At 45.0% G+C, this 23,651-nt stretch overlaps 1 protein-coding gene across 18 annotated transcripts in view; it reads left to right on the forward strand.

Annotated features, from left to right (window-relative positions):
* The window catches only part of LOC108311134 (transcription factor 7-like 2), a 41,331-nt gene extending 21,026 nt beyond the window's left edge, over positions 1 to 20,305 (forward strand). For 4 of the 18 annotated variants that reach the window (XM_037741980.1, XM_037741979.1, XM_017538442.2 and 1 more), the window contains exons 5-11: positions 4,025 to 4,165; positions 4,765 to 4,924; positions 5,375 to 5,482; positions 10,617 to 10,665; positions 11,262 to 11,312; positions 12,547 to 12,619; positions 18,140 to 20,305. In XM_037741980.1, the coding sequence (XP_037597908.1) occupies positions 4,025 to 4,165; positions 4,765 to 4,924; positions 5,375 to 5,482; positions 10,617 to 10,665; positions 11,262 to 11,312; positions 12,547 to 12,619; positions 18,140 to 18,554 (997 nt within the window). In that variant the 3' untranslated portion in view covers positions 18,555 to 20,305. Of the gene's footprint in view, positions 1 to 4,024; positions 4,166 to 4,764; positions 4,925 to 5,374; positions 5,483 to 10,616; positions 10,666 to 11,261; positions 11,313 to 12,546; positions 12,620 to 13,247; positions 13,321 to 14,210; positions 14,236 to 18,139 lie in introns of all 18 variants that reach the window. The other 14 variants (XM_037741982.1, XM_037741981.1, XM_017538444.2 and 11 more) reach the window with 8 other exon arrangements.
* The last annotated feature ends 3,346 nt before the right edge of the window (positions 20,306 to 23,651 follow it).

Genomic DNA, 23,651 nt, shown 5'->3' on the forward strand with positions numbered 1-23,651 from the left:
TATATATTTATATTTCAGCATAAAAATATATTTACAAGATACACTTCTAGCCCCATGTTCTTCTTTTCCTCAGATTCATTCTGGCTAATTTTTCAGTGACTGCTAGTTTATTTACAAACTGGTTGGCAGCAGTATGTTGAAGTAGTCACTAATTGTTTCTAATGATAGCTTTATTTTCTGTTCATCTGATTTTCAGTCAAGTTAATTAAATCGGTGGAGGTTTAGACTTTGCTGATGGTCTGAAATCACCAACCCGTTCTGATGATGGCACATGATGAAATTAGCATGCCTTACATGGCAGGGGTTGCTGTCCCTAGCTTTTTTTTCCCCAATCCCTGCAACCAAATGGGAAGCCAAGACCAGGGAAGGGCCTGGAAAGACAGGCCAAGATGCTCCTTTTCCTACTTAGAATACAGTTACTTTGGCAATGAGGGAGAGTTACATTCATTAAGAAAAACAAACCGTGTGTACCTAGCATTGGTAACCGTGCCATGGATATCACAGTAGTAGAGATCCATTTCTACCTGTTATGTATCATCCAAATTTCAAACTGCAGGCCAGTATTAGGTAGTCATGAAAATGCTCATGTGTTCTCTGGCCTAGAGAGAAGAGGAAGCTTATGCTTCTTAAATAATGTCATCACAGCTTTGCAGAGCATGGGCATGAAGAGGAGGTCTCCCAGGGAGAGAGCTGTTTCTGAGCAGCTTATAGTCCACAGCTCATCCTCCTAACGTCCCAGCATTTGTATATTTCATCTGGTTAATTTTCATGTTTGTTTATTTGGTGCATTCAGGAGGTTAAAAGCAGTGAAGTAATTGCAGGATAGGGATTGGGGTTAAGCTTATCGATTGAATTATCATTAGGAGGTTAGTCGATGATTTATAGGTGGGCAGCGGGGTGGAGGAAGGGAAGGGAACGTCAGGAAGAAAGGTTAGGGCCTCAAGGTTCGGGGAGAGGCGGCCGATTCCCCAGGTAGGCCAAATGAAAGCTAGCTAGTTAAAAATCGTATACAGCAAATTAAATACATTATTGTGGTAATGGGGCGACAGAAGTATAGGTCTATTATACTTATGGCAGTTATAGCAAATGTAGGCAGCTTGCCCTGTTCCAGAATACCCTTTGATATTCATTCTATTCAGCAGTGGGGCCAGGACTTCTCAGAATTAAGTGATGGGTCATTATACTTTAAACACCATGGAGAAGCCTAGATTGGCAATTAAACAGCTCTTGCTGACACTCACTTGTGCCACCCTGTGACCCCCTTTAGATTGAGATGTTGGAGCTCCGGGCCCTCAGCCTGCTAAATTGGTGCAAGGCTCTTCTCCTGACGAGAGCTGGCTCTGAAATCTGCCGGCTTCAAAGGGAGCGAGATCATGTATAAACCATAATGTGGGTGCACCGTGGCTCACAAAAAATAAGGCAGGAAGAGATGAAATGTTACAAGTGCAAGGGGGAAAATGAGAGAATAATGACAAACCTAATGCAACTCAAAGCAGGATTGTTGCACAGGAAAATGCATCCTACTGCTTGTGCATAAAATCAAGGCCGGCAGATGACATCCGGTTAACAGAAACGTGTCAACAGTGAAGTAAAGTGAGAGTGAGCAAGAGAGAAGCCCCTGAGACAGCCAGAAACAAAAATTAGTTGTTCTTAACAAGTTAAGGTTCATCATTATATTCTGGCTTGGAGCCATGAAAGCAGACGGGGGTATATAATGAGCTGCTTAGAATTTTTAGGGTGTTTGTTGCATTTCATGAAATAGTTGTCTGCAGAAAGGAATTTCTTAAGCGAAGGTGTGTGTATACAGCCCACGTCCATGTTCACGCATCATCTCTGTGCTGGGCATTTTTCGGACATGGGAATATGTGTGCAGGGATGGGAACTTAGAAAGATGCCTTCTTCATGGCTGCATTGGAACTTGGCACCCCAGAATGTACTCAGATTGTGGTGTCTTCCCAGGGTATTTGGTGTATGTACATACACGTACACACACACACAGTCACACACGCAGTGTTTTTCTCTCTCCCCCTCCCTATTCCTCGCATGTCTGTACACATATTCTCATTCTGCAGGAAGGGAACATATGTATTTGAGGAATGTCAGGCCTTTAAAATTCACAGTAAAAGCTGCCACCCACCACTTCACCCAAGGGCTTCCAAGAACACATGTTCTTAACTTCTGTTTCCTCTGAGGCCTTTGAGCAGTGGGAAGGAACAAGGTGTCACTTGGAGCCCAAGTGTCTCCCAAGGGCTTGCTTGTTTTGTTTTTCCCATTATTTTAAGGAGAAGGGGATGGAGGTTGTTAGCTTGTTTCCTTACATTTTCCTTCTCTCATTTTTTTTTTTTTTGATACATTAAAAGGACTTGCATCGTTGTTATTTTAAAAATCATGTCATGCAAACTTTACCACTGGCCGATATTTGTAAAGTAAGTGGCAGGAGAGGCCACATCGGGGTGGGATTTTTGAGTGAAATGTCTACTGTGGCTTAGGCCTTCTTCAGTAATCAGCATTGTTCATTGACTGTTCTTCCCTTGTTCATCTGTGTAGATTCGGTTAGTACTTTATACACATTTGATTATTTTTCAAATTAACTTTTGTTACCTTATCTTGGCTGAATGGAAACTATCTCTAGCCCACTTATGGAAAAAACTTCGTAAATAAATACGGAATCCTTTTGAAATAATTGTCATGATAAATCCTCTTCAGGACCTCTGTTCCCACTGGAATTGGCTTTCTAAAGAGCAGGTTGTTATTCCCTGGGTGACAGGTTAGACTGTTTTGGTTTGGATTTAATAAGAAAGCAACAGTTACCATGATCTTCATCTGAACAGCTTCCCTTCTGCCCACTTAAATCACCTTGCCAGGCTGGAGCAGGAGGCTGCCATTTTGTTTTCTTTGGAGATTCAGCCCTCTCTGTCCCTCACTCTACTTTTTCTGTAGAAGGCTATGTTGCTTGAAGAGGGGTGAGTTTTCCAACCCAGTACAAATCATGGTGACACCACGCAAGAAAAGAAAATGAGAAAGCTGTTTGATCCAGTTGTCAGTTTGCAGATGGGCCAAGAGTAGGTTTAAATTAGCTCTTTCTGTCCTGGCTAATGTGCTTGGTTGGGAAATGCCGATTCAGGCCCTAAAATGTGTCTTAGAGAACTGTCCGAAAAATGAGCAGCATGAGAGGAGAAAACACAAACTGTATCTTGCATTTATAATGTTGATAATCATTTAGAAGGCTTCTTAATGACATATAGACAACATATTAAGTTAAAAGTGACATAGGAATCCTCAATTTTAGAGGAGAAAGGGCATACAAATCAGAATCCAAGCTTTATTGTGTGTATGTGCCTTTTCTTTTCTTTCCTTTTTCTGCATCTTTCCATAAGGAGATACAAACTTATTTAAAATGTCCATGACTTATGATAAGAACCAAATACAGACTATTTGAATTTTTCCCCTGTCTTCCTGCCTCACTCTCTTCCCTTCCTGTCAAATGATGGGACACAGCACAAAAGAAAAATAAAAATTGTATTGCACGTCATCAACAGGATGAGGCCTAATGAGGCTTGCACAGCATTGTCAAAAATGTATGTATATTTCAACCACGTTAATATTTTATTTAGCTGCCAATATACAACAAAAGATTTCACCTTTCATTTTAGAACTGATTAGGACTTAGGAAATTGTCTTCTTAGATGCCACTACTAATGCCTCAAAAAACAAGTGGACGTGCGATTTCTGGCAGGTAGTCCAAGCCCACTTTTCCGCCCACGTGCATCCATTGAATTTGTCTTTTGCCAAAGATGTTGAAAATCATAATGTCTTATGTCAGTAGCAATAATGAAGGGGGAGATCGGCTTTAATGACATTAAGAGAATCATTATGTTTAATTTATCGCTAATTAATGCTGACAGGTTTCATATGCCTTGGGTTGCTTTCATGTGAGTGTTACGTGCTGTTTTTTTTTTTTCTTTTTAATTGTGTGTACACATCCCTCCTCATTCATTCATTTTGATTCTGACGATTTACACAGCTTTCTGTCTTCTAGGTTCCCTCCCCATATGGTCCCACCACATCATACGCTACACACGACGGGCATTCCGCATCCGGCCATAGTCACGCCAACAGTCAAACAGGAATCGTCCCAGAGTGACGTCGGCTCACTCCATAGCTCGTAAGTGTTGCTGTTTTTCTCACCTTCTTCGTCACTGCAGTGGTCCGCAGGCCTGTTGCAGCTGCTGGGTGGTGGCTTTCTGCCTAAGGTTGGCCTCATTTGGTTTGACTCCAGCCAATACCCAGCCCGTGTGGGCTCTGTGCTCCCTTACAAAGAGAGAGAGAGTGCACAGTGGCAGAGGCTCACTCCACCACCGCGGGTTAGAACAGAACTGTTTTTTGTATGTGTTCTTGAATGCACTGGGATTTGCAACCACTTCCCTGCCTCCTAACCCCATAATCGAACATTTGGAGCTTTGTTCTGCAAGCATGAGAGAACCCCACCGAGGTGAAGACGGCAACGCTGCTTTCCCCTCTGGCTTGGGAAAATTATATATTTGTGAAACTTGAGGAAGTGATTGCAAAATCGTCTCCCTTCCCCCAACCCCTCCCCAAGCTATTTTTGTTCCATTTTTCGGGGTGAAGAAGACTACAGGCATGCTTTTTCATCCAAAACTGCTAGGCTCGGGGGTTAGCAGGCAAGGAGATAGACTCTCTGCCGTGGAGGAAGTTGGACCGTGACCTCGTTGATTGGGTTGCGTCTGTTTTGTCTCTCTCCAGAAAGCATCAGGACTCCAAAAAGGAAGAAGAAAAGAAGAAGCCCCACATAAAGAAACCTCTTAATGCATTCATGTTGTATATGAAGGAAATGAGAGCAAAGGTCGTAGCCGAGTGCACGTTGAAAGAAAGCGCGGCCATCAACCAGATCCTTGGGCGGAGGGTAGGTGACGGATGCGCTTCCCAGGGAGAAGCGGGGGAGGAAGGGACCAGGGTGCAGCAGGTCAGGTGGCAGAATGTCTCTGTCCCCATTTCTTTGGAGAATTCTTGCTCTTCAGTCACATTCTGAATCCTTGAATGGCCTTCATTGAGTCAGGACAAGTTATTCTGGGCTCAGACATCATTCAGAACAGCCGCAGCCATGCTCTTCCCCCACCTAAGAGAGCGAGCAAATGACAGAATGACATAGATAACAAATCAAGTTTTGTCTAAACACTCCTGTTAGTGCCAGGACCCAGCAAATGGTCAGTATCCACAGATTATACCATTTGTGGACGGACTCACCCCAAAAAGCAGCATTATTTATTCCCTGCCCTTGACGTCGTGTGTGATGTTTTTTCACGCTCTTCTCTTTGTTTGTGTCTTTCTTGTCTGCATTCCGTGTCCCCTCCAGTGGCATGCACTGTCCAGAGAAGAGCAAGCGAAATACTACGAGCTGGCCCGGAAGGAGCGACAGCTTCATATGCAACTGTACCCCGGCTGGTCTGCACGGGATAACTATGTAGGTGGATCATTTTCCTTAGGATTAGAGTCTGTAGAGCTGTGTTGTGCGTCTGTCTGGACAAAGAAAACAGGACCTGCCAACTTGACTGGGGTGGGCCTCAAGACTGTCCAGTCTGCCCACTTTGGGGACCTGTAGCATCTTTCTGGATCACCAAACTGCAGGGAGGGGCTTCCAGTATGGACGGATGTGTCAGCTCACAGTCATTCCTCAGGGCAGAGGGAGGAGGCTGCGGTCCCAGTGTTGTAGATCAGGACCAATAAGGTTGATGTGGTGCTTGTCCACTTCTTAGAGGAGGCAGGGCTCTAGCATACACCCAGAGGACCTTATGTTCCAGATTAGGTTCCTCAAGCTCCTCAGCAGTGATCAGTGCTGTGGTCTTCTAGGAAAGACCAGGGGCTAGTTATGGAGGAAGAGAGTTTAATTCCTCCCAGGCCTTTCAGCAGGAAAAACAAAATGATTGCTTTATGCCATGGTGCATTAGAATTTAGAAGCCTGTTTCATCCTGAGAGGAGCATGATGGGAGTATCCCTGAAAGCAGCCAGAAGAAGTCAGCCTTTGGCAGGATGCATGAACTGACTCTGGGCCCAGCAGGGGCAGGGAAAGGTGTGTTCTGGTGTGTGTGTTCCTGAGCTCTGCGTGGGCTACAGGGTCTGCCTAGTCCTCTCTTGGGTTGTAGGAAACACCGTGGGATGATGATTTTTACTAATTGCAGCGGTCGTGACCCCACGATTCCTGTCCTCCCATGAGCACGCTGTCCTCTGGAGACTTCCATCACTTCTCACCACTGCTGGGGTCATTTACACTGGGGTCTGTGTGAATGGTGCCCCCTGGAGTTGTGCAGAGCTGTGATAGCTTCAAATGAATATCATGTTTGACTTGCCCACATTTTGACCAGTAACTCCAGTTCCTGGCACCTTCCTCTCCAGGTGGATGAAATGCCTCTTGTCTTGTCTGATACTTTGTTTCATGACATCTGGTTCTGTGAAGGGATTTTACCATCCACTCTTAGGGGAAAACCAAAACTTGTCTTAAGGCCGGCACAGGCCTGTTGCCCCTTCCTGTTGATGTCATGGAGCCGTGGATGGCTACTTTGCCAGTTGCTTTTGACTCTCCCGCTAGCATCATCTGTGGTGAAGCAGCTCTATGTATGGGGGTTGGGGTCGTTAAATTACTACTGAATTGAGGGTGCACTTACTGTGCACAAGTTGTTACAGGGATTCACAGTTAAAATGGACGTCTTTACTCCCTCAGAACATAGCATCCGTCAGGAAATCACAAACATCTGCGGGCATATGTGATCTCAAGGAGGGGCTGCTTCTGCCTGCACTGATGACCGATTTCAGGCTTCCTTCCTCTTTCCTCTCATACGTTTAAACACATGCTTGCCGTGTAGACGAGGGAGAAGGGAGGTACCCCTGCCCATCTTTCTCCAGGCCCCGCCGCCCTTAGCTGGCAGCGCTAGACCGTGTTCCTCCTGGGGGTTGAATCAGGAAGGAGTGCTGGCATCTCTCGGATGGCATGTGTGCTCTGCTGAGAGCCCTTGTCACCAGCAGATGGGCTTGCACGGGGTCTTCACTGCTTGGGACCTTTCCGTTTGTCCCCAGCATGTGTGCAGTAAGGAAGCCTTTCTTCTGGAGCTGAAAGGAAGAGGATGAGAAAGTAAATGCCCTCCTACAGGCTTGCTGTTCACCCCCACCTGACCCTGAGGTGGAGATTTCCAGCAGCAGGCAGGCTCCATAGCCTCCACGCACAGAGCCATGGCATTTCAGGATAGCCGCTCTCCTGGTTTCAGGTCAGAAGTACTTAGAGTTCATCTTGAGCTTCTACCTGCTACAGACCCAATTCTTTGAGTAATCTAGAAAGATAACACAGAGAGGAATTCAGCTTCTCTATAGAGATCATATTGCCAGTAGATATTTTGGGTCATAGTAGGGCCTTCATGTACAGCTGTGCAGGGCGTGCACTGCACAACTCTAGAGTATGTCATTTACACTGGGGTCTGTGTGAATGGTGCCCCCTGGAGTTGTGCAGGGTGAAATCTCCACAAAGGTACAAGGCAGACTGTGATATCTTCAAACGAATACTGTGTTTGACTTGCCGGGGAGTCATTTAGAGAAAGTATTGCTCGAGGCTTTTTGTGACATATTTTCTGGGTTTCAGAAGGGCTGTGAGGCACTCGAAATGACTTTAGCTCAGTTTTAAATTTGGAAGATGGTTTGGTATAATAAGGGAATCCTGAGACGATCTGAGGTTTAGAGATATGGATTTAGGACTCTAGGAACTTGATCTCTTGTAAGAGGTACTTAGATTCCAATTATAATGGCTCATTACACATGGGTGTGAACACACACTCACACTCCTTCCTTTCCTGCGTTAGGGAACACTGGGGGTAAGAACCGCAGCATTGAAGCTTTTATGGATTTGAATGTGGTAAAAAAAAATACTCTTATTTTTTTTTTAACTTGACATAAGCATTTCCATAAATTACTTTGATCATTGTAAACTCCAAAAGGTTCTTCTGGAAAATATTTCCTGAACTCACCTCATGCCTCTTTCACATTCCTGCTCTTCCGGCCAATTGGTAACGGAAGCCTTTCTATCTCTACCTTAGGAAAACAGGATCAAGTGAAAGTCACATTTGGATTATCAGACTTGGCACGTTCTCTAGAGCCCGAGAGAAAACACTTTGGGTCCAATAGTAATATCTAACCCTGGGATTGTATTCAACATGATTTCCTTTCTAACCCTTCTACCTTAGGTAAAGGATAGAGGTCCTATGCCATTTCCTCACTTGAGTTTCTTTTCTTCCACCCTATATTATAATGGCCCTTTCTTTCTTCTGTTACATTTAAAAGGGGTAATAGGATGGCCACCTCCCTGGAGATGCATCTGTCTCCTCACTGAGAGTAGGGCTTACCCACTTTCTCGTCTTTTTACTAAAACATAGTCCCTGTCCTCCAGAAGCCTTTAGTATAAATGACAACTTCTTCAGGAGTCACCATCTCTGTGCTATATCCTAAAGGGACAGCTTCCTCATGGGTAGAGGAATGTTCAGATGCCTTCACAGTATATTGCAAGGAATTGGAAATGGGGACACTTTTTCACACATGGCTGAGCAGCCCTTGGGTATGTGGATGCTGATACTCCCTGCAGTTTAAACATTTCTGTGCCTGGTCTTTATGAATACTTCAGGTCCCTAGACGAACAAAGTATGCTCCCCCTGCCTGTTTCAGGACAGCCAGGTGGCACTTTGCCCCTCACGTGGGAGAGGCGCGGCCACGGAGATGGTTCATTGCTGGCCCATGAGATGCCAACTTCATGATAAAGCACGTGAAGTCCTTTCAAAAGAAATTGTACACAAAGAAACATAGCACATTTCAACTAGAACCCTGGATGGAAGGCCAAAACAAAGCTCTCAGTGGCACAGGCCTCCTGACCTCAGAGAAAAGATATGTCATCTCTACAGCAGATGACCCTCAGCCCTGGGGTGGAGCCTAAGCTTGGTACCTCACTGCCTCAAGGTTCTCCCAACAGAGACTAACGTGTTCTCCAGTTTCTTTCTACCTGTCATTGTCTTTTTCTCTTCCGAGTTGACATCAACCTACTGTGAGAAGCTTTAGGCAAAGGCAACTTTTAGCTGTTCTGAAACATATAGAAGAGTAAGGCCATTTCATTTCGATGTGTACCTGGCAGCTACTTCATGTTGGTAGGGATAGGAGGGGAGGGAGAACTAGCTCAATCTGGAATGAGGCAGTTAGCTCTCCTGAATTCCCTAGTCCCTTTCCACATTTGTCACCTCGAGCAGACCGTCAGGATGCCAAGGAGTATCAGGTTGGAGAATATGAATGACTCCATGCAGTTCATCCTCTAAACCCGTCACAGAAAGAGTTTCCTTGGAGGGCGGGGCATTGAACCTGAAGGCAGCAGAGCATTGGGGTTGAGGGCTTTGGAGCCAAGAACACCTGAGCATTCTCCTGTCCTCACCGCTTGCTAGGTGTGTGACCCTGGCAAACTTACCTAACTCCGGTGGGCCTCAGTTTTTCCCTCTGTGAAACCTGTTGAAGAGGGTTGTTGTGAAGGTTGAAATGAGTCCATCTGTGAATCGTGCCTAGCACCTGGCATACGCTCAATATGTGTGAGCCATCTGTGGTAGGAGCGGCATCATCCTCATTATGTCAGGTAGAAGAGAATGGAGGGAACGTCTTCTTTCTTATAGATGTTCACTCAGCAGTTTATGTTTTGTTTTGTTTCGAGACAGAGTTTTACTCTTGTCATCCAACTGGAGTTGCAATAGCATGACCTCAGCTCACTGCAACCTCTGCCTTCTGGATTCAGGCGATTCTCCTGCTTCAGCCTCCCGAGTAGCTGGGATTACAGGCATGCACCACCACGCCTGGCTAATTTTGTATTTTTAGTAGAGACAGGGTTTTGCCTTGTTCGCCAGGCTGGCCTTGAACTCATGACCTCAGGGGATCCTCCCGCCTCAGCTTCTAAAAGTCCTGGGATTACAGGAATCAGCCACCGCGCCTGGCCCACTCAGCAGTTGTGAAAGGAGCCCAGATGATCCCTGGTTCTATTTCACCCCTTTCTCCACCATCTTTAAAAACTAGCTCTAAGAGAAGCCCCTGCTAAAGCTTTCATTCTCTTGATTCAGAATGGGACCCTTTGGCTTTCACAAGTAAGAGATGTGAGCAGGTCAGGCAGGGCAGCCGTTGAAGCTTGTGCAGCCATGAGCGCCGTCGTATGCTCCTCAAAGATGGGCTCTCAGGCTGCTTGCATTGCCGTCATCCCACTCCTCTCTGAATCTGCTCATGCAGTCCTCCCTTCCCTTTTAAATGGATCAAATGCTGTGGGTCAGGTTTGACAGCGGACATAGGTACATGAGAAATGAGAGCTTTCCTTCACCACCCGCCGATCCCTTCTCTTCTCCCGAAAAGCATGTGTCCCTCCAGCTGGAGTACAATGCAAGGGCATTTGGCTTGAAAGGAGTCGGATGTTGGACAGATGTGGAGGGCTGATGTGGATGGAGATGGCAGCGTGGTCACTTCCTCCTGCCTTCTCCTGCCAGGTGCGCCCACTCTTCTCTCACCTGTTTCCTGCAATAATTGCTGTGTTTCGTCTGTTCATCTAGGGGAAGAAGAAGAAGAGGAAAAGGGACAAGCAGCCAGGAGAGACCAATGGTAAGTCACAATAATCAGGTTAGAGGAAGGAGCTGTAGCCCGAGGACCACCCTTTTATGCTAGGCTTTCATCTGGGGGAGGCAGGAGAAATTCAAGGCCAGGACATTGTGGGGGAACCCATCTTAGCCAACCTTTTTGTTTATGCATTTTAATTAATTGCTTTATGACTGCCCTTTTAAAGCTAGTAACATCCATTGTTGCATGAAAAGCACATTGTAATTCTAGTGGAATGTGTTTTTAAATAACTGCAAAGCCTGTAACTGGAGAGCAAGCGGTAGGCATGCCTATGCCGGGATTTATACAGTCTGCTTATTTTGTATGTGCCTGAGAAGGGATGAGGAGGGGGCGGGGCCTAGGGGCGTAGGAGGGGGTGTGTGTGAGTGTTTGATATTAACTGGGCTGTTCCTGAATGTTCTGATGCATGCCTTTACAGTGGTAAATTACACCCATTTTAAATTAAGGAGGTTTGTCATTCTCTAGAAGAAATTAGAAATACTGCATAGGCAATCTCAGAGGTCCCTTGAAGAAGGCCAGGCTTTTACAAACAAACAAACAAAAATTTTGAAGGCTTTGTATAATTTGTTCTTTTTTTTCAGAACACAGCGAATGTTTCCTAAATCCTTGCCTTTCACTTCCTCCGATTACAGGTGCTAATGTCATTTTGAGTCATTAAAATAGTTGATAAACTGTTTTTTAATTTTTCTTGCCATTATAGTTTTATTAACATTTAAACACGTATGACATTTGAACATTCTTTAAAATGACCATCAACACGGTTTCGTATGTTTCGGTAGATTTTTTTTTTTCAGTTGCTTCTGTTGTTTTTATTTTTTTTAATTTAATTTAACCTTTGTTTTGTTTATTTATTTTTCCCATAACAATTGTTTAAGCAGTGATGACAGTGATTTAGAGTTGAACTAACTGTGCAAATTGAATATGCAGTATTTCTTTAAAAGAGACTGGTTAAAAAAAAATGGAAGGAATTCAGTAATAAACCTCCTTAATCTAATGGCATTTTTTTCATTGCTCCCACTAAGTTTTCTCACGCAAGCATGCATCCGCAGTATGATTATTTTTTCCTTTGCTTTTTTTTTATTTTAGTTTTTTTCTTCCTTTTGCTTTTCTGCTCATAATTTGCAAATCCACTAGCATTTTACTGACTGTGCCTGCTTAAATGCTGCTGTGAGCTTCTAACTAACTCCTAACAGCTCATTCACACAGCCTGTTTACCTTTATCTGTTCCTCTCTTAATATTAATGAAAATAGATTTTAAAAAAGACGAACATTCCAAAAGCTGCAATATCCCAGTACCACAACCCTTTTCTTTCTTTATTTCTTTCTATTTTGTTTCGTTTTGTTCTGTTTTTATTTGTAATTTTTTTTTCTTTTTTTAAACTGTTCTGAGAAGAAAAAAGCATGTTACAAACTTAATTCCCTCCTTCGCTTTATTTTCTTCTTTGAGAAAAAAAAATTGAGAGAAAAAAAGGGAAAGCAGAACTAAAAGAGGAAAAATATTGAGTAGAGTGAGTTCTTCGGTATCTAACTTCCCTTTGTCAGCCCAAACCAAATCTGAGAGACAGTCTTTAAAGAAGGGATACTGCAGCTTTATTTGCAACAGCTAATTTCAAAGTTGAATAAGAATGTGATTTTTACCTTTTTTTTTTTTTTAATTAAAGAAAGTTAAAAAACAAAAGTCAATATTTTGCAATTAGTAACCAGGTCATTGATTTATTCCCTTTTTTATTTTTATTTTTTTCTTATTTGTATCTTTCTCTTCCCCCCCTTCCCTCCCTCCCTCTCTCTTTCTCTCTCTCTCTCTCCCTTTCTCCCACGTTCTCCTCCTCCTCCTCCTCTGCTCGCTTCTCTCTTGAACTCATTCAGACCTGAGCGCTCCTAAGAAATGCCGAGCGCGCTTTGGCCTTGATCAACAGAATAACTGGTGCGGCCCTTGCAGGTGTGTATAGTTTCCCAGATTCGCTGTGCTGGTTTGCAGCTGGTCTATTCGGTCCTTTCCCCCTTCTCTGGCCTGTTGCTTTGTAGCTCTGTGTGTGGATCTCAGGAGACACAGGGGAGTGGGACACTGCCAAATGTATGGGCTCTCTGAGGGATGTGCTTGTTCTCCTGCTGCTGCTAGCCAAAATGCCACTGTAAAACAGCATCGCTCGTGCCTCCTCGGGTCAGCAACAGCAAACCCTAGCGCGCCCCCTCCCAGGAAATGTTACCTGCCAGCCTCCTGCCGCCCCACCTCCCTTCCTTGTGACAGCCCAGGATTGGGAATCCTGGCCTAGGTAGAAGCAAATGACGTCACCTTCTCCCCTCCTCTTCTCTCTCTCTTTTTATTTATTTATTTTTTCATTGTTGTTTTTTGGTTTCTGGTTGTTGTTTTTTGTGTGTATATTTTATTGTTTTATTTTTTCTTTTGACTCATAGAAGTCCTTTCCTTTCATGTCCTTGGTGAGGGAAGGTTATCAAGTAGAACCAAGGTGATAGAGAAGAAAAGGAAACTGTAGCTGAGATTTCACATCCAACTGAGCACGACCCACCATTGTGTTGTATTTTTTGTGTTTACCTTATGCTAACAGATGCAAATACTCCAAAGAAGTGTCGGGCACTGTTCGGGCTTGACCGACAGACTTTATGGTGCAAACCGTGCAGGTATATTACCACTGCGAGGCCTTTGGGAAAATCAAAGCATTCTGTCCTTCCGGTACCTTAGCTTGACAATTTATTTTGACCTCGTTCCCATCTACTTCCCTCCGGCATCAATGACTAATGATCCTCATTCTTCAAAATTTCCTTGCTAATTTTATGCCGTTTCCTCTCCCCACTTTCTCTTGCTCTCTTCCCCCTCCCTGCTCTCGTGAATAATATATCCCCGGTGGCAGTACTGAGACCACAGCCTTAAACAAACAAGGAGGGGCACTTATCTTTTTTGCTTTGAAAGCCAGCATCCTGGAGCTGGCCCGACCCTATGAATGCCTCGGTGGCCCGGGTACTGAGCATAGAGAGCCACCATTTCCAAAGGTTCCAATGCGTTAACACGTGGCAGCAATTGCATTCCCGTGCACTTAGAGTCGAGACACACAGAGAAGGGCTCTGGGGTAGGCCGCTTCTTTCCCTTTTTCTTTTTCCTTTTTGGTTTTGTTTTATGTTTAAAAACCACCTGTCTGTACAGAGGAGCTTGGTTAGCTGACATTGTTTTACAGTGCTGAAAAAGAAGCGTGGCATTGAACGGCATGCACCAGCTAAAGGGGCTGCAAGCAGTGAGTCATGCGGCCTCAGACTGCAGTGTCGCTAGGCCTGCAGAATTAACCAAATATATGTTTGTATAGAGCGTTGGTTCCAAAAGCAATCAGAACAGCCCAGAAGGGTCCAAATTAAGCACCCACGTTCCACCTGCAGGTCTCCATCCAGCCTGCGTTCTCAGGGAAAGCATAGGTACTTCCTTCTTGGTGGAGGGATACCGACTAGCTCCTGTCTCATTCCCTTTCCTTTAATGACCACCTTTGGTTAAATTTGTTGTTTCTTTGTTCTGATACAAGCAGTCTTTGAATTTGGAATATTATGATGGTAGGTATTTCAACACCCCAAACACGCTTCCCTGTTTGTAGTGCCTCCCTCGTCACGTGTCCCTCCCCTCCATGACTCTGCCATGTGCTCCATGTTTAGACGTTAGATCAGATGTGCATCCCATTCGTGCATGCCCACGAGTCTCCTGTGTCTCTTCCCCCCTTCTCTGATGCCAATATGAGAGATGGGTGAAGTGCCTCCTGTTGACCCAGCACATGTTAGAGGAGAAAGGGACTGACAGTCTTCAGTGAGAGGGAGCCACACAGACAGCCCTCTGCCCATGGAATGAGGGATTTTGGGGCTTAGTGGAACACCCGGCAGGAGAGGAACTCCCCAGGCATTCTGTGATATGGTAGTGTTCGCAGAGCTGACACGTGTCCCTTTGACACAGTCCTGGTGTCCTCTCTGCACAACAGAAAGAAGTTTTGTGATCAAGTTGCTGGAGGACGTTAGGTATTTAATTAGGATGAGCCAGGGAGGACAGGGGCTCTGTTACACAGTGAATTTGTCACAATTGTACTTGTACCAGGTGGGAAGATAACTAGCTGTGGAAGCCTGTTCTGGGATACCCTGCCATGGCCAGTGACTGGTTAACCACAGGAGTCACTAAAAGAGAGGGTTTCTCATGATCTGTAGAAATGTACACCTGACACTATTGTGTACACCTCACAATAAGGCCGGTTCAGGTATTTGGTTTGTTTATGTTATTAATGGGGGTGGGTGGTGGTTTATGAATCCTGTTTCTGTTTTGGAAGCAGTTGCCACAAGTCAGACTTTTTTTTTCCTTTTGGAAATTATTCCTAACATTGACCCAAATACACATCCCTGACTTGGGCATAGCTTACACCTTGCTTACAGCCTAGGTGTATCTTCAGAGGCCAGAATTTTATTGATTTTTTTTAAAAATCTGCCAACCCAAAACCTTTGTAGCTGCTTCCTGTTTTAGCAGCATGGTTTTCTAAAATGCATCTTGGAGGGGCTGACGGTCAATATGGCATCATTTCTGCTGTAGATGCTGAGCCCCTGGACTAGGCACCAGAGTTTCCCAGACCCCTGTCTCTACCTGGTTTTCTTTCCAGTCTCAGCAGTGTTCAGACTTTCCCAGTGGACATTTTTCTTCATTGGTGACTTTTCCCTACAGTGGAATGATTAGCAAATGCATTTCTGCTGTCCTTAAAGGATTTCATTCCAAAACAGGATTAGGAAGAACCCTTAGTTTCCTTTCAGAATAAAGAAGAAGCTAGAATGGGGTTTTTAAGAGGCCACCCCTCTGAATCAAGATGAACCGTAGATTGGGGGTGCTAAGAGTATGGGTTAGCTGCTCCCTTTTGCCTCAACTTTTACTTTTAACTTGGCTATGGCCACCCCTGGGTTGACTAAAACCCATAGAACAAAATGTACTTTAAAAAAGAAAAAAGAAAAGCAGTTGCCAACCGAGGCATTTTCTGACTCGTCAGAAATGTGTGTGTGCCAACTGCCCTGTGCTCAGCCACCTTAGAAAGACCCATTGCTCTGTCGCCATAGTCATGTCCCGTGTTGCAGATGCCCTTCTCATTCCTTTGATCTAGAAAATTCCACGACATAAGGAGGGTGGGAGGGGGGAGGGAAGCACCAGAACGCTCCTAGCCAATCAGGGCTCCTAGCTTGCCACACGAGGTTTCTAGTTTCATTTGACATTTGTGGACATTTTAACAAGATTCTGTTTTGAGCCCACCAAGTTGCTTTTCCCATCTTTTCCCTCTGCCATAATATAGCATGGAATGCTGCTTGATGCCGTTCCCTGGTCCTTCTGGTTGTTGTCCCCGCCTCTCTCTTTCTCCCTCTCCTTTCCTCTCTGTTTTTCTCTGTTGCTTTCTCAGTTTTGCTTATGCCCTCCCCCCACCCCCAACCCCTACCTTCTCCCATTTTTAAAATGCATGGACATCTTAGTTTTTTGAGCATGTTTTGATCTGCAGGCTAAGGTGGTTTAAAACTCTGAGAGACTTAATTATTTATCTTGGTTTCTGGGATGGAAGCAGAACCCGTAGTCTATTTACTCTCTCCCAGGGAGAAAGAGGAACCTTGCCAAATTGAGGGTGAGAGGGGGTGGTGCTTGCTCCCCTAGAGTTCCTTCTGACCCAGAGGGGAACAGAGAGAACCTGAGGCCACTAGCCCCCATGAATCTTGGCCTCTGGGAGGCAGGGAGGACTGAGCATGCTCCCTTCCACCCCTCCCCTCCTTCCTGCCTTCCTGCCATCTTGCTGAGCCCAGACCCCACGCGCAGAGGGGCATGATCAGACAGCTGTGGGGCACAGACCAAGAGGAGCAACTCAGCACAGCCTTCCTTTCCAAGGCCAGTGACATCGTCTGACAGTGGTTGCCTTCAAGCAGGCAGCATCTTGGTTGCTTCCAGCGGCAGGAAGCCGGCCAGTGCTCACACACGTGTTTCTAGTTGGAGTGTTATCAGCCAAGGTTCTGAGGATATTCTAGGGTCCTTAGATGGGCACACTTCCTGTATCTGCATTATTTTTATAGCATTAGTGGGGTTGATCCCCAGACTCACCTTTCCTTACCAAATACCATCCCATCAGACTGGGATTAATGGGAGGAGAAGCTTTGAAGTCACATGCTCAATTCCTTGAGTTGATTTTCCCCAACCTCATCCTTTGATGCTAAGCAAGAAAGGCTCTGAAATTCTCATTCCGATTTCTTACATGAACCAGTAGCCAAGAGGGGAGATGCTGGTTTTGGTGTAGGGCAAAATTAGTCTTTCTGGTTTAAACACGAATCACAATAACCCCAACCCAGGAAGGTCCATGCTGCGATTCCCTGGCACTTCTTCTTTGTCGTCACTTCTTGGTGACGGGCTTGTGCTGCACCCTCCATTGACAAGGGCAGGACGCCCCTCCATCCATCCCATCCTCACCATCTCTCCTTCCAACCTTCTCACTATGGGGTGGGGGAGGGGAAAGCCCCAAATCTTAAAAAAAAAAAAAAAAAAAAAATCAAGTTTGAATCTTAATTTAATCCACAACCTGCAGGCCATACAACCAGTTATTCTCGTTCCTTTGAATCATTTTCTGTTTTTCTTATTCTTCCCCCTCCCCCACCTTTGTTTATCCTCTTCTACCTGTTTTTGGTGGTTTTTGTTTTGTTTTTGTTTTTGTTTTTTTAAGTTTATTTTATTTTATTTTTGTTTCCCCTCCTCCCTTCTCACCTGATTCTGACCTCTCTTGATTTGGTGTGGTTCTTAACAGACAAGCCCAAAAGCTCTCTGGGCGCCAGCAGCCTCATGGTGGTGGTGTGTTAAAACCTTTAAGCCTCTTGCTAGCTCTGCCTTCAGCTATGTGGGCTCAACAGTGAGCATTTTGAGAGTTTCATATTGATACGAGGCGGCTGGGGAAGGAGCTCTGTCTTTCTCTTTTAAACACACACACACACCACACACACACACACACACATATCACTGGGGGATGGGGAGTGGTGGTGGGGATGGGGGTAGAGGGCCGAGGAAACTTGATGGGAAAGTGAGGGTCTGTCCAAGCCAAAAGAGCTTTTCCGTTCATCTCAATTTGGACAAAGCCACTGTGGCAAATAGGTGTCATTGGCTGCAGGTGGCTACCTCCACCCTGCTCTTGTATATTTGAGCAGGGTGGGGCTGTGGGTGTTTAGTGGGGGTTGGAGAAAGCAGGTAGAGAGTTCGGACTCTGAAATATGTGGTTTGCCAGTGCAGTCTTAGATCTGGGCACCGTGAAGTGAGCGACCCACCCCCAGGGGCGCCACCATAATTGTCCTCGGACCACTGGGCATGCCACCCCTGTGGGACATCCCTCAGGTGACCTCAGCTTGGGTGTGAGCGTTAGGTAACTCTCTCCCTTGGCGTCTGTGCCTTCTATTCACACATAACTCTCTCCCCTGTTTCTAGGAGAAAAAAAAAGTGCGTTCGCTACATACAAGGTGAAGGCAGCTGCCTCAGCCCACCCTCTTCAGATGGAAGCTTACTAGATTCGCCTCCCCCCTCCCCCAACCTGCTAGGCTCCCCTCCCCGAGACGCCAAGTCACAGACTGAGCAGACCCAGCCTCTGTCGCTGTCCCTGAAGCCTGACCCCCTGGCCCACCTGTCCATGATGCCTCCGCCGCCCGCCCTCCTGCTCGCTGAGGCCACCCACAAGGCCTCTGCCCTCTGTCCCAATGGGGCCCTGGACCTGCCCCCTGCCGCTCTGCAGCCCGCCGCCCCCTCATCAATTGCACAGCCGTCGACTTCTTCCTTACATTCCCACAGCTCCCTGGCCGGGACGCAGCCCCAGCCGCTGTCGCTTGTCACCAAGTCTTTAGAATAGCTTTAGCGTCGTGAGCCTCGGTTGCTTTGTTGATGGTTTCGTTTTGCTTTTCTTTATCTGCCCCCTCACCCCCACCTTGAAAGGTTTTGTTTTGTACTCTCTTAATTTTGTGCCACGTGGCTACATTAGTTGATGTTTATCGAGTTCATTGGTCAATATTTGACCCATTCTTATTTCAATTTCTCCTTTTAAATATGTAGATGAGAGAAGAACCTCATGATTCTACCAAAATTTTTATCAACAGCTGTTTAAAGTCTTTGTAGCGTTTAAAAAGTATATATATATATATATATATACATAACTGTTATGTAGTTCGGATAGCTTAGTTTTAAAAGACTGATTAAAAAACAAAAAGAAAAAAAAAGCAATTTTGAAGCAGCCCTCCAGAAGGAGTTGGTTCTGTATTATTTGTATTAAATACGAGCTTGCGAACCAATCATTTTACATCTGGTTTTTAAACTGTAAGGGCACCATGAATGCTGTGCCGTTACTTTCCTTTTTTTTTTTTTCTTCTGTGTGAAACAACTTTTATTGTGATGTTACTTGTTATTGTTTAAATGTACAGAGACAAAGGGTTAAAATGTGTTAATATACCTTGTTCCATGGTGTTGTTCTTTTGGGGGGAGGGGATGCTACTCAACACTTAATAGAATCACAATGCTGTTGGGCCAGTAGTATTTATTGCTTTAGAGATTGCTTGTCGTACCTGTATGTTGTCCCTTTTTAAATATGTTTTCTTTTTTCTTGAAACTGTATAAAGTTTTTTTCCCCCTTAGCATAAGCATCTTATATATAACAACTCATTTGTACAAGGTTTTTAAGTTTATATATATAAAATGTGTATATATATTTTTGTTTCCCTTTTTGATTTTTTTTTTCTTTTTTTTTTTTTTTTTTTGCCGTATGAAACCCAGATGTCACCAAATGGACATTAATAGTTGCATTAAGGATCAGTAGCATTAACAAAAGTTGCTTTAAAAGCCATTACATAAAACAAGACTTGAAAATGAGTGAGGGAATTTTAGCGACACTGTCTGAGCAGCAGTGGGAACGTCTGCGTTTCCCCTTTCAACTCCAACTCCCAGTGGGATGCCCTGCCCTGCGCCCTTAGGACCTGGACTGACCGTGTGCAAAACTTTATGTGCCAAAATTCTCAGTGAATTTAGCTTTCTCCCTCTTTTTGATGCTGTAATTTTTGTTCATCATGTTTTGCTGTGATGTTACATAGGTAGGTTTGTATGTAGTTTTAATGTCACCTATAACAAAATGTGTTTGGTAGCAGATTGTCCAGAAAGCATTTTAAATGAAGAGGTATAAACCCTTAAGGGCCAAAATTCTGTATATTAGATTACTCTTAAATGAAAAACCAGCTGCCGCTTTTATGTACGCATATTACATACGAGTAGGCAGCAACCTTTAAAAATAAAAAAAACCTAGGCATGTTGATGTTGCAAAATGCTGTATAAAGCTGAAACCTGTTCATTCAGTGCCATTGTAGTTGACATGAAGCGATTGTAAAACTGTCTCCGATTTTTCTCTGGTTTATTAAAATGCTAACTATAACATTTTTTTGTGAATACTTTGAATGTTTCCTAACAGTTGTGATGTTACTGTTCCGTTTTATGCTCTTATTCCAAGTTCATTTTTAATGGTTTGGAAGCCATTTTTGTAATGAATAAATGTTCATGCTGTACAGTATCTGTAGCATGCCGTTCTGGATTAATAAAAGCAACTTAGTATGTGCAGATAAAGGCTGGTCACTTGTTTCTGTGATTTGAATTTTTATCCCTAGGGAAACTGGACCAAAATCAAGAACAACATACTCCCAAGTTGGAACCTAAGACCATGCGGTTAGTGTGTGGGTGATGACTTTAGATACCAAAGCATGGTCTTGGACTCTTCTGACAGGTTGATCCCCTCCCCTCCATCCTTGAGGCCCATTTGGCGTACCTTGTGATCTGGTTTGCGTAATGTGTCATTTGCAGTGAAGATGATCAGTATGAAAGGAGATCTTCAGTGTGTGCCTTCTGTAGTATTTCATTGTGCCATCCCCAGTAGTTCATTGCTGAAAGCACAGTTACAGAGCAAATGGCACTTTTTGGGAGGCTATAAACTAGTTGCCCTGACATACCCTCCTCATCCTCTCACAGTATCAAGCAGAAAGAATTTAATTCTAGTGAATGAGATTTAGTCCACCAAGAGTGCACTTAAGAATCCACATCCTGGCAGGGCATGGTGGCTCACTCCTGTAATCTCCTGGGGAGGCCAAGCAGGGCAGATCACAAGGTTGAGAGATCAAGACCAATCTGGCCAACATGGTGAAACCCCATCTCTACTAAAAATACAAAAATTAGCTGGGCGTGGTGGCGCCCACCTATAAATCCCAGCTACTCAGGAGGCTGAGGCAAGAGAATCGCTTGGACCTGGAAGGCGGAGATTGCAGTTAGCTAAGATCATGCCATTGCACTCCAGCCTCACAACAGAGCAAGACTGTCTCAAAAAAAAAGAAAGCACATTCTTAACAGTTAAGGGTCGTGGACATGAAAGCAGCTAACTTCCCAGAGATGCAAGGGTGTCAAACTGCACTTTCTCTAGCAGTGAGTGATGATTGAGTAAGCAGCTTTTTAGAAAATCAGGTCAAGTTGAAAGGTGTGTGTGGAAGGGTCTTGCCGTATGTGGGATCCAAGTTTTCTGGCTGTATCAAAACTTGTAAGAGCGCAAGTTCATCAGCATCACTGAGCAGGGGCCACAATGCAGATCTTCCTAAGGTTTCCCCTGGACTTCATTTCTCTTGCTGACCAGCTGGATGGATGGACACATTGTTCCATTTATCTAGGACATCTATACCTTCAAAGGATGATGATTTCAATGGGCATGGGACTGTTCATGTTGCCGTTGTGGTTACTCAAGGTGACCACTGTGTCGCATCAAGGACTTTAAAGCCCCTCGGAAACTGCTTCCCTCTAGCAAGTGTTTGTTCTGTAAAATCTCGGCATTTTGTTTTTGTTTTGTTCTGTATTCCCAGGGAGGAGTGTTTCTGGTTGTCCTTCCTCATTTTATTTTGCACACTGGGCCAAGTGACCTTTGAAAACACAAATAAGAACAGTATCTGTTATCTGTGTCAGTGTGCCAAGCCACTTCTGTGCGTTTTCTTAGTTAATACTAACACTACCTCCTAAAGTAGACATTCTTCCTCACCACCCTCGGCTTCATTTTCTGAAAACGGATTTAGGAACTGAGGGTTTTAGGTGTCTTGTCCAAGGCCACACAGGAGGTGGTGGGGCTGGGATTTAAATTCATGTCTGTCTCCGGGCCTTGTCTGCTCCTAACACTGTTTGCTGCCTCACATAATGAAGATGGCCCGTCCCTTCAAAACAGAAGTGAGGGAATGGTCCTTTCAGAGGATTTCCTTGTTTCCTCCACCTCCTCTGCCTCACACACTGGCTCACTCCCTTTCCTCTCTAGCTGGACTATGGAGTTAAGCTTACCTAAAACCATTTTTGCTCTTCCTGCCTGGAAAACTTCCCTTATGCTTCAGGTCTTGGGGAAGGCATCCCTTTGTTGGGGAAATGGTCCCAAACCCTCAAGGGTTGATCATCTCCCTCCTGTGTGCTCTTCCAGGCCTCTGTCTTTTGGTCTCCTTTGACCCGCTAACTACCATCACGAAAGTGGCTGTCATCTGCTTAGGTCACTCCAGTCACACGGTGTTTCTCAACCTCAGCACTCATGACATTTTGGGCCAGATAATTGTTAGTTGCAGGGGCCTGACCTCTGCATTGTAGGATGTTAACAGCCCTGGCCTCCACACACTAGATAACCTGTCACCCCTGCTCCCTCCTCCCCCCATTCCCCACCCCCCAGTCATGACAGCCAGAAACCTCTCCAGACATTGCCAGATGTCCCCTGGAGGACAAAATTACTTCCAGTTGAAACCCATTTCACTGGAGAGCCCTCCAAGATGAGAGGATTGTGGCTTTTGTGTTCACTGCTGTATTCCGGGGTCTTGGTTTAGTGCCGGGCACATAGTAGGGTGCTCAATATGTATGTTTTGAAGGAAAGAGGTTGTCCAGCTCAACACCCATATTGTGAGAAGCAGCAAAATGCAAACTTTCCACGAGGCTTCCAAGTTTTGTGTTCTCACAACTTTCAGGGTGGCGGTGACTGACGTCATCCTTTCGGCCACGCTGGAATGTCACGCAGTACCCTTGTTACGAGGGCCAGAAGAAAGGCAGGGGGCAGTCCCTGTGCTGTCACCCAGCCAGGGTGCCAATCTCTCTAAAATTCAAAATATTGGTCACCAAGTCACATGCTTGCCTGCCTTACAACACGTCATTGGTACTTGAAGGATCTCTCCACCCAAGACAGAACTTCTTTTCTCCCAGGCTTGTGTCCTCAGCAGCCCAAGCTCCGGTTTCCCAAATGCCCAGCCAAGTCTTTGCTCTTCAGCACTTCCTCTCTCTCTGATTTCTTCTTACCTCAAGAGTTTCTTTTCAAACTGAGCATCTTCTAATTTCATCTGTAAGAGTCAATCTATGGGTTTTCCGTTACTAAGAGACCCTGAAACAGGGAAACTATAACTCTCACCCACGGAGCCATGTCACTTTCAGCCTCTATTGGGGCTTAGCCAACGATGTTTGCATATTAGTAGGGCGTATGTTTCCTGTGGCTGCCGTAATGAATCACCACAAATGTGGTGGTTTAAAACAACAGAAATTTGCTCTTGCACAGCCTCGGAAACCAAGTCTGAAATCAAAGTGGTGGCAGGGCCGAGCTTCCTCCAAGGCTCTGGAGGCTCTGTGTCTGTTTCAGCTTCCAGTGTTCTGTGTCTGTTTCAGCTTCCAGTGGCTGCCTGTAATCCTTGGCGTTCTGTGGATTGAAGCCACATCACTCCAATCTCTGCGTCCATCTTCACATCGCGTTCTCCTCTGTCTGTTCCAAAGCTTCCTCTGCCCTGCTCTTACAAGGATACATGTTTTGTATTTAGGGCCTCCTTAGATAATCCTGGATAAATATCCCTTTTCTTTAGATCTTTAACTTAATCACATATTTTGCCATATAAAGCAACACAAGTTTCAACAGGATTAGGACGTGGATATA

Source organism: Cebus imitator, unplaced genomic scaffold (genome assembly GCF_001604975.1).
Source record: "Cebus imitator isolate Cc_AM_T3 unplaced genomic scaffold, Cebus_imitator-1.0 Scaffold111, whole genome shotgun sequence".
Lineage (NCBI taxonomy): Eukaryota > Metazoa > Chordata > Mammalia > Primates > Cebidae > Cebus > Cebus imitator.